Source organism: Polistes fuscatus, unplaced genomic scaffold, assembly GCF_010416935.1.
Source record: "Polistes fuscatus isolate 324 unplaced genomic scaffold, CU_Pfus_HIC Scaffold8, whole genome shotgun sequence".
NCBI classification, from domain to species: Eukaryota; Metazoa; Arthropoda; class Insecta; order Hymenoptera; family Vespidae; genus Polistes; species Polistes fuscatus.
In genome coordinates, this window is record NW_025113162.1 from 7866873 (window position 1) to 7878619 (window position 11747).

Genomic DNA, 11747 nt, shown 5'->3' on the forward strand with positions numbered 1-11747 from the left:
ATATTCATTATGTAGATAGTACGACGATTTAGATAAATCTGTGTCTTTTTATGTATATAGTTAGTGGCTTTGATACATCGTGATAATTGTAAAGTTATATAAGAATATATATATGTATATATATATTCTATTATATTATATTATATACAGTAAGTTACAGAAGTATTCGTATATATACCCACTGTTAATTTAAAACAATTAATATTTTCTTTTAATATAATATTTTTAAATTCTTCTACACACGAAAAATATAATTAATGATTAATTAAATGTTCAATTTTTGTGACATAAATTCAATTGCAATGTAATAGAACATTTTATTATAAAAGAACGTATAATTTGATATTAATTAATCCTAAGTATACATCGTCGTTTTTTCGAAGGTATTATAAATGCCCTAAGTATTATTTAGAAAAATATTTTTATTGTATTTTTTTTTTTGTTCTTATTCTAAAATCTTACGTAGATTCAAATAATACTCTTGTTCGACTAGTTTTTTTTTTTTTTTTAGTCATTTAAATAAAATTATATTTTTCTAATACTAAAATGTTATTATGCAATTAAATATTATGGTATCAATGTTGAATATTTAATAATAATAAATTCGGTTTATCTATAAAAGAATTTAAAAGTTTCGTATACACAATTACGAAGAAATATTAATTATTTTAATTTTACAGTGGTAGTAGTTACGAATACTCCTGTGACTCACTATACATATACATATATATATATATATATATAAAATATTGTTTATATATAATCATTATTATATTCTAGGCAACACGATCGTATACGATTGATTTGTTGAATACTTAAAAATAAAAAAGAAACGAAAAAAAAAGGATACTATCAAATAGTATCTAACAAACGTTACGTTCTTCTTCATTTGAATTTGTTTGGAAAATTAACCCAAACTTGGAGAACAAAAAAAAAAGAAAAAAAAAAGAAAATATTATCTTTTATTTTTTTTCCTTCGTAATATTTTATCCGTTATATTATAATTACTTTGTTTTCATTTTTTTTCCTCGTTAACCCTCTATAAATAAGCAGCAGGGCTTCTAAAAATTTGTCCACTTGGTAAAACACTGATTTTTTTACCCGATAATAAATAAATTTCTAACCCTGGATATAATTTTGATATTATCTCGTCTTTCATTGTGTCATCAATTTTACGGTAATATTATACGTATTTCGATTACCTCTTATGGGGTTATGGGGTCGTCAGAGTTACACTTTTTTACACTCTGAGAAGTCCTGTTCTGTTACGCCATGTTAGTTTGAAATTACACTCTTGAATATATACATAAAAAATATATATATATATATTTATATTTATATACGCTTAATAAAATTTTATTTTTATTTTAATCATCAAAAATGATTACTTTTAAATTATAATACGGAAAAATTTATTTTTTTCTTATATTTTATAGATAGTTATAATATAATGAATCGGTGTTATATTTAATAATATGTTATAAATAATATTATATCAGATTGTGTTTATATATATCTGTGAGAGTGTTCACAATCATGGCGTTGAGAAATTTGTATTTCGAATAATAAAAAAAAAAAGAAAAAAACATTTTTGCAGAAAAACAATGTAAAATTGATTTGATTTGCTCGATTTAATATTTCGTTACGGGCCCCCGATGACAATTGAAAATAATTTTCGTTTGAAATCATTTTTCGATTCGCCAAGAAGAAAAATAAAACGGAAAAAAGTAAAATAAATTCGACACGATAGAGGGTTAATATTCTTCGATTAGTATAACAAATTTTGTTAAAAGAATAAAATTATTTAAAAGAAAACAAAAAAATACACATACACATACACACACACAAACGAACGAACTAATAAAAATAAAACTAATAAACCAACGTCAGTCCAATTCCTAATCGCGCGCGTTTAGGTTACTTCTAAGTAAGTTTAGAACATTTATATATATTATATATAAATATATAGAGAGAGAAAAAAAAGGAAGAACAAGCGAATTTAGGAATGACGATATGATTATGATGATAATAATAATATATTAAAATATCGTTATGGAAGGAGAAGAAAATCGTGAAAATAATAAAATTCTGAGGAAAATTTTCTCGTTATACATTTTTATTCTTTAAATATTATAAGAAATAAAAGAAGAGAAAATAACAGAAAGAAGAAAGAAAAAAAAAAAGAAAAAAAAAAGAAAAGAAAATAAACAACATTATCCGCAAATAAGAAAAAATATTTTCGATATCCAATCAATCAATCAATCAATCAATCAATCAATCAATCCTTTCTCTCTCTCTTTCTCTTTCTCTTTTCCACTTTCTTACTCTTTATTTCTCTCTCTTTCTTTCTCATTTGATAAATATTACACAAAAAATCGCATATATTATTAAAATATATGTTGAAATTGGAATAAAAAAATATCTAATATATCTAATATTGAATTTGCTAATATTTCAGAATGGAACTACGAGTGTGAAGAAGAGACGATGGACGACGATCCACTCTCAATCGAAAGGAAAACGAGAAGAGGATTGTCTAACACCACCAGGCCAACTTTGAAGATCAGCGGTAGCAAATTCTCCTGTCCACGTTGCAATCGTAGCTACAAAGTGAAGAGATCATTAAGACGTCATCTAATCGTCGAATGTGGCAAGGCACCAATGTTCTGCTGCCCATATTGCGTACACCGTAGCAAGTACAGATCAAGCATGGCCAAACATGTTCGGCATGTTCATCCAAACAATTCGTATCCTTAATCATCGTACCATTTTTGTCCCCCTAATCTTCGACACATTCCTAAATTTAACGATGATCCTAAAAACGATGATCCTAATTTTATCTCATCTTAATTCGATGATTAAATCAATCATTCTCTCTCTCTCTCTCTCTCTGTTTGTCTGTTTGTCTTGTTGATATTAAAAATATAAAATAATTGACTATTGATTAAAGTAAACGAAACGAATCGATGACTTGTATACTGCCCTGAGTTACATTGCGTTGTTGATTTTTGTTCAATGTTAATAAAGAGTCTTTGTTAAAGTAAAGAAAGTAATATTGAAAATAAAAAAAAGGGGAAAAAAAAATGATGATTACGAAGAGGAATGTGGTAATAATTTAATGTGTATACATGTATATATATATATATAAAAATGTACGCAGAGATGATAGCGTACGTGCGCGAGTGTGCGTGCGTGCGTGCGTAGAAATCTGTTTTTCACCATTTTTTCTATTTTTTTTTCAAATCCAAAAGGAATATCCTTTTCGAAAAATGTTTATTCATTCATATACTTGTATATATACATATATGTTAAAGCGTATAATTGAAATAATTCATAAAATGATCGGCTAAATCATGAAATAACTATTTTGATCTGTTGAAAGTATGGATGAAGACGAAATTTGATATTTTTTAATTAGAACAATATAGGCGAGTATTGTTAAAATATTGATTAATTGAAATTTAATTCGTAAATTAGATCCAATCGAAACAAACACGAAAAAAACATAAGAACATAATAACTACGAGAATTGTTATAGAAAGAAAAGTAAACTTGAAAGATAAATCAAATTATTTTACCTAATTATTTTATAGAAGAAAAAAAAAAACAAATAAATACTTAAGTACAGTTATTTCGTGCAAGACCAAGATTTGTGTTTCTATGAGTTAACCGAATTATACGCTTTAACGATAACATATATAGATCGTAAATAAATATAAATTTCTTTTTTTTTTTGTTTATTTTTAATTTTTATTTCATTAAACATTCTTCCCTCATTTGTTTTTATTTTTATCATTCTTCTCTTTCTAGTTGAACCAGAATCTCGTAGATATGGCATAAACCAAAACAAAACAAAACCAAACAAAAATAAAATACAAAGAAATGCAAAATATGTAAAGAAAAATTTTGTAAAAATAATAATTAATGCGTACTATCATACTTGTTTACAGATAACGAGACAATGGGAAGGTGGTACGTGATAGTCCCAAGCAATCATCAAGGTATCAGAAGATCGAGGGGTCAAGGAATGTTCGCATGCGGTAAATGTGATCGTCGTTATCATCAAGAAAAAAATTTAAGAAGACACCAGACAAACGAATGCGGCAAACAGCCGAAATATGCGTGCACATATTGTTCCTACAAAGCAACGTACAAATCGTATCTACAGGTTCATATGTCGAAACACGAACGTGGATTCGTACCACGAATTAATACTGCTAAAAATACTAATAATACTAATATTATTAGTATTACTAGTTTGAATAATACTAATATGGATATTAAAAACGATTCTATGTAAATTTGAATGATTATATTTATCGTATTCGAGATTGAAACAGTGATATGAAAACTTGTGATTTGTTTTTTTATGACGAGAACAATCGGAAATAAGCAAACGAGAAAAGATCACGGGGGGGGGGAGTGTGGTCTTCTTCTTCTTCTTATTATTATTCTTACGATAAATATCAGATTATAGCATAATACCAGTTAAAGGACAAAAGATATCATTAAAATATTACGACGATGAAATATTTTTCAAAATGATAAAATCATGATGATTTTTTTTCAATACGATTAATCGCATTTAATTACGACGCTTTCTAACTTGTCCCGTTTATACGATTTACCATGAAAATGATTATACTGTAAAACCCATAAAAAAAGAAATTTCAATTCCCAATTATATTTCCTAATACTCTCCACACGTTGGGTACGTAAAATTTGCGAATATGGTGTTGTTTGTTACCAGGTTAATGTTCAATTTGATTGCACAAATGAGTTTATTATCAATGAATAGATTTTACAAATAAAGTTTTAATCCCGAAGGATCTCAACTATTCGTCAAAGTCACTTCTTTATTCATCTATTATTTTTCATTTTCTCTATTTCTTCGTATTATTATTTTTGTATCATCATATTTACGTGACTTAGTGTGTTTGTGCGTGTGTGTACGAGTGTATATCGTTATATCTTTCAATACGTGTATACATGTTTGCGTGTGCGTATATATATATCCCTTATTTTCCATTTAATTTCAAACAATTTGGTTGATTTAATTTCGATGATATATTTTGTTTTGTTTGTTTCCATATCGTCAAAAAATGTTTGTAATCGTAGCAGAAGGGGAAAATGGTCAAAATGTAAAATTAAAAAAATCAATCGTGACGATCCAACGAGGATGAGATATATTTGAAGGTTCTACCATGGGAAGTCTACTTCTTCTTCTACTACTACCACTACTACTACTACTACCACTACTACTACAACTACTTCTACTTCTTCTTCTACTTCTTCTACTCACATTCATTCACTGATAGATCTAATCGAATCGTTTATCGACAAACATTAACCAGGAATCAATGAATTTGTTTGTTTCAGCCGAGGGGAAATATCCATTGGCAAGATTTAAACACACCTGCGAGACTTGCGGGAAAAGTTACAAACACAAGCATCATTTGAAGAGGCATCACGATTTCGAATGCGGCATTGAACCGAAATTTCCTTGCGACTTTTGCGAACATCGTACCAGATACAAGGATAGCTTGACCAAACACGTATTGGCGCGTCATCAACATCTTCTCGATCAAAACATTCAATATGGCGGCGGATACGTTCATCGGCAAACTTCCTTCGATTCCAACGCAAGCGGGGATTTCAATTCGAATCAAAACGTTCAAGGATCGTCCGTTTTCGTTAATTATTCGGAATTTTCTTAGAAAACAATGGAAAAGAAAATAGAACAAAAAAAATACCACATCGCAATCGTACACTTTTGATCCTTGTATACGAATTATTATTCTTTTTTATTTTTATTTCATACCACCCCCCATCCCCCTACGTCCATCATCCCGCTTTCCCCCTCTTTTTCTTTTTTTTTTCCTCACACCTGGAAGAAAGATTAATTATCCAGGTGGAATGCGTTGATCGATTGGTTTTTATTTTTTTCTTTCTTTTTTTTTTTTTAGCCGATGAAGAAATAATTAGATACGGACGTGTAAGATCCTATATTGTGTTTCACTAATTAGGATAATAATATAAATAAATAATATAAATAAATAATATAAATATATAATAATAATAATAATAATATAAAATCGTAATAATAATAATTATTATTAAAAAATCGATCTCTCCCTCAAGATGTGATAATAATTCAGGAATGACATTATGTTTCTATATCATCGATTATTATATTAAATAAATTCAGTTTCCAAAATGTATAATAACACTTTATTAATGATAATGACTATATCAACGAGTCTACAAAAAATCTATATATATATAACTATAAAATAAATTTCTAAATTCGTTTCAATTCTATCAACAACAACAACCACTTTTCAAAGACTAAATTCAATTAACTCGTTTTGAATAGTGTTCAAGTAATATTTCGATCAATAAAAGTGTCATCATCATTTAAACGTGTAATTGATACGAATGAGTGATAGAGAGAGTGAAATTGTATGTGTGCGTGTGAATGAAAAAAGAATTAACGAAAATAAACGAAAAAATAAGCAAAAAACAAGCGTCAAATGTTAGAGAACGACATCGAGAAGAAAAAAGAAAAAAGAAAAAAGAAAAAAGAAAAGAGAAAATAGAAAAATAATAAAATAATTAGACGATGTTTAAATAGATATTTGTTTATTTTTTCTTTACAGATTCACCAATGAGTACAACGACGACTACTATGACGACCTACGTACCAATTTTGCCATCAACTTCGCGTGTAACTTACACGAGATGTCTACGATCGATGACTGCTACGACAACGGATGTCCCCGAACGCAAAGAATTATGGGGCACCCGTAGATTCGTTTGCAACGATTGCAAAAGAAAATTCGCATTGAAGGCGTATTTAGTGAGACACCAGATGTTCGATTGCAACAACAAAAGAAAAAGACGAGGAAGGGCTAATGCAAAATCCAAATCACCCTCGAGTAATAATTGTTCGACTACGATTAGTGCTACGGAAACAACGACTACTACTACTACTACTACTACTTCTACTACCAGCACGATGAGTGCTACGGAACAAGGAAAAAATATAAGATACATTTGTCCCAAGTGTCATAGAACTTACATGTTTTTGACGTCACTTAAGAGACACCAAAATTGCGAATGTGGCGTTGAACCCCAATTTACTTGTCCAATTTGTAAAAAAAAATATTCCCAAAAGGGAAACTTGACACGTCACTTAAGAACTTTGCATTAGGTTCATTATCCTATTATATTGATATACGTGTGTTATACTTTTTTTTTTTTTATTTTTCATTGAGAATTATCACCCAATCGCTCTGTTTTGTTCGTAGCTTACGTGATTGTAAAACGGGATTATTTTGTTGGTCTTATACGGAAAGTGTTTTTCATAAAATATATTTTATAAAATGTATAATCGGGGAAAGAAACAACAAACAAATGACAAATCGTTGATACGGTGGTATATGTTAAGTTATGTATGTATTATATGTTATGTTATTTTTTTCTTTTCTTTTCTTTTCTTATCTTTTTTTTAGCCAACTTTCAAATAATACGACATCCTATTTGTGTCTTTTATAATAATAAATAAATGTATAATTAGAGTAATAATAATAATAATAACAATAATAATAATAATAATAATAATAATAATAATAATAATAATAATAATAATAATAATAATAAGATCGATTTTTTCAAGATGTGATAATAATTCAGGAATGTCATTATGTTTCCATTATCAATTATTAAATAAAATAAAATTAAATCTTTAAAAATGTGTTATAATAACACTTTAGGATTAATACATCAACGAATTTAAAATCTAATTTTGAGAATATACTGTTTTCAGATTGCCTCAAATGATCTGCCAGGTTTGAAGAAGTTCGAAAAAATCGTCAAGAGTGTTCCAAATGTTTTGATCAATAAAAGTGTCATCATCATCATCATCATCATCATCATTTAATGCGTAAATGATATGAATGAGAGAATCTTAAAAACGTACGTTTGAGAAATTGTATGCGTGTGTTAGAATTAAAAAAAACAAACAAACAATAAACGAGCAAGCAAGTAAAACAAGCAAACGTCAGAAGTTAGAACGTTGAGAAATTTTGGCGAATAAAAAATTAAAAAGAAAGAAAAAGAAAGAAAGAAAAGAAAAAAAATAACAAGGAGAGGATGCTAAAATCGATATTTTGTTTATTTTTGCTTTACAGATACACCACCGCTACCACCATCAACACCACCACCATCAACAACGACAACTACAACGACAACTGCAATATCGGACTACAATTCGTCCAATTGGACGGTACCAACTTTACCCTCAACCTCGCGTGTTGCGATGTACACGAGATGTCTTCGTTCGATGACTATGACAGATGACCATGAACGTACGGGACTATGGGGTTCGCGGAAATACATTTGCAATGATTGTCAAAGAACATTCGCGTTAAAGGCATCATTGGTAAGGCACAAAATGTTCGAGTGTAACAACAAACAACAGAACAATCGTCAAGGAACAGCAAACAATCAGAAAACTAACACCAATAATCCTAATTCTAAAAGTACAACATTGGCTGCTGGTGTATCCACAGCAATTACTATGTCGTCATCTTCATCGTCTTCTTCTTCTTCTTCATCGTCGAATAAAACAACAACTATTCCTACTACTAGTAGCATGGCTGGTATCATTGTTGAAAGAAAAAGATCAACGAGTAGGCACATTTGTCCCAATTGTCGTAAATCTTACGCATTTTTCACCTCACTTTGGAGGCATCAGCATTACGAATGCGGAATAGAACCACAATTTAGTTGTCCAATTTGCAAATCCAAATTTGCACAGAAAAGTAACTTGGATCGTCACGTGAGAACCAAACATTAGGGAGGAGGTGCTTTCATTCATTCATTGGTTCATTTTTCTTGACCTTTTTTTTTTTTTAATTATCTTTTATTAGTATTATTTCGTTAACGTCGTCGTGAAAATTTGATTTTCAATATTTTATTATATATTATTATATATTATTCCTACTTGATAGAAATTTATTTGAGAGACCTTCTTGTTTTATTAATTATGATTTTATTTTTTTTTGTCTTTTTTTATTTTCTTCTTTATTTCACACAATTCGTTTTTGTTATCGATTTCGTTAGGGTTTTCTGCGTTAAGTTTGCGATTGTTAAATTCGGTTATCTAATTTCTTTTTTAAATTTTCATTTTTATTCTACGATGTTATTTAATCCATCGTATTTTAAGTTTTATTTTTGTCTCTTACAATAGATTAAGATTGCAATTATTCGATGGTTCTTGTTTGTTAATAATTAAGTAAATAATTCTACTTACAATCATTGTTTTTATTCCATGAAAATATGAATTCTTTTATCGTTGTTTCATTCGTTAGGATTTTTACATTTAATTAGTATATCAAAAATTGTTACTTTTGGTATTTTTATTTATTTTTTCTTAAATATTTATTCGAGTTGAGGTTATTCTTCTTTTTTCTTATTTTTTTTTTTTTTTATCAGAACGCGATCGTGTAAAAATCAACGAAGAGGAACATATAAATAATTTACACATATACATATACAAATTGCACTTAATTTTAATTATTCGTTTATACAATACAACGTCCACTCTTATATTTTGATAAGATAAATTAGTTAGAGTTTTAATCATGTCACACTCAATCAGCCCTTATTAGATTTAATTTCTTTCTGATAGGAAAAGAAACAAACAACAAAAAATAAAATCATTTTTTCAAATATGTATTATATTAAATATAATCAATGTATGGAAGTGCGTGTATGCGTGAATCTTTAGCTAGAAAATATTATAATAAAATTAGATCATTTCATTAAGGTTCGTATAACAATATTCTAGTTGATTGTTATGTTTGATTTATTAGAAAGATAAAAAAAAAAAGAAGGAAAGCAAAAGCAAAAAATTAATTTTCCTTATTATTCGCCAAAGAAGAAATGAAATATAAAAAGTAATAATTTAACACGAAACATTGTTGTTTCTTATATCGTACTATTATTATTATTATTATTATTATTATTATTATTTATTTTATTGACAAAAGAAAATTATTGGCGCGAGCAAATTAAAATAAAAATTGTATGTGCGGCTTATGTGATAGTTTAATAAAAAAAGGAAACAAACACATTCACCACACACACACACCACACACACATAAGAGATAGATAAATAAATAAATAAATAAATAAATAATAAGTAATAGAGTGGACGGAAAGAGGGGAAAAAAAGAAGAAGAAAAAAGTGTGGTGGTGGGAGGGAGGGAGGGAGGAGGGGGAGGGGGGAAGAAATGAATTGCATTTACTATTTTTTTTTTTTTTTTTTTTTTTTTTTCCATTAATTTATCGCAAATAACGTTTTTCTCGTATTTAAGGATTATCCGTTAAAATGAAATATTATCATTGATATTATTTTACGGTTTATCAGTGTAATTTTTTGAAATAAAGGAAAAACAAGTAAGCACGTTGTTATCAAGAAAATAAAATAAACGTTAGCGTGTCTTCGTAATTTAGTTATTATCGCTGATGTCGACGCATAAGGTCAACTGAATTATGGAAATATCATTAATTCATTCGATTGGTTCACATTCGTTCGTTCGTTGGTCAGTTGGTCAGTCACCAGTCGTGGTGTTTGTTAACGGGAGTGAACATTAACGAGAAATATTTAGAATAAATATTTCTTTTGTTATATATCTATATATGTGTGTTAATCTGAGTGATTTTTTTTTCTTTTATAATAATAATAATAATAATAATAATTCCTGTTACCGTTTCCTTTTAATAATATTATCATTTTCTTTTTTTACATGGTTATGGTTTAATTGAATTTAAATAAAACATAATATAAAAAAGGAAACAAACAAAACCGACAAAACCGTTCCCTCGTGTGTGCATCGTTGTTGCTGGAAGAATATTTTCAACGTGTGTAAAAAAAAAAAAAAATAGTTATTTATCATAGTGTATAAACAAAAAAGGATAGTTTTGAAAATTGATTAAAAATAGAATTATTAAATAAATCATTGCGTTTCGGATATCTATGTGTTATAAATTGTAATTGTGTCCAATTTAATAGTATTTATATCTCCTATTATTGTCCATTGTGTTTTTGTCGATGATACGAATTGGAATAATTTTATTTAAAAAAAAAAAAGAAATTTTTAAATATATTAAATGCATAAATCTAACTCTCCCACCCCCTCGCCCCCCAAAAGAAAAAAGAAAACAACCAAATATCACGATGAAATAGTTTCTTTTTCTCTAACTTAATTACTTTTTATATTTAGTTTCAGATCGGAGAAACAAGGCCTTTGTGTACTGCTGTAATATGTGTTCTTTCGAATTCAAAAAGTTAATCCATTTTCGACGTCATCTATATCGTCAACACAACATTTATCTAATGCCACGGTTCACCATACCCAGACAAATTTTTAGAAACAATTAATTCAATTATTATTATTACTTTTCTTTTTATATTATTATTATTATTATTATTATTATTATTATTGATATTGTAAATTTGCGAGCACGCGTGTGTGTTTGACTGTCTGCCTTTTTTTTCTGTGCGTGCGTGCGTGTATGTGTGTGTGTGTGTGTGTATTTTAAATGACGAGTTTCAATTGAACTAAACGAAAATGTGTTTTTCTTTTTTTATTTTATTTTATTTATTCTCAATTCAAAAATATATACCCTCTCCCCCCCCCCAACATTTTGTGATAGGTCGAATATAAATTTAAATCTTT

At 28.1% G+C, this 11747-nt stretch overlaps 2 protein-coding genes across 2 annotated transcripts; both read left to right on the forward strand.

Moving 5' to 3' along the window:
• The first annotated feature begins 2408 nt into the window (after positions 1-2408).
• On the forward strand, positions 2409-8926 carry LOC122524675 (zinc finger protein 382-like). Its single transcript, XM_043647051.1, has 4 exons — positions 2409-2650; positions 3951-4103; positions 5380-5608; positions 8245-8926. Exons 1-4 carry the CDS (start codon positions 2488-2490, stop codon positions 8858-8860), a joined length of 1161 nt encoding a protein of 386 aa, XP_043502986.1. The 5' UTR covers positions 2409-2487; the 3' UTR covers positions 8861-8926.
• On the forward strand, positions 6093-7317 carry LOC122524674 (zinc finger protein 84-like). The gene has a single exon (XM_043647050.1). It carries the CDS (start codon positions 6668-6670, stop codon positions 7211-7213), a length of 546 nt encoding a protein of 181 aa, XP_043502985.1. The 5' UTR covers positions 6093-6667; the 3' UTR covers positions 7214-7317.
• Positions 8927-11747: the final 2821 nt, after the last annotated feature.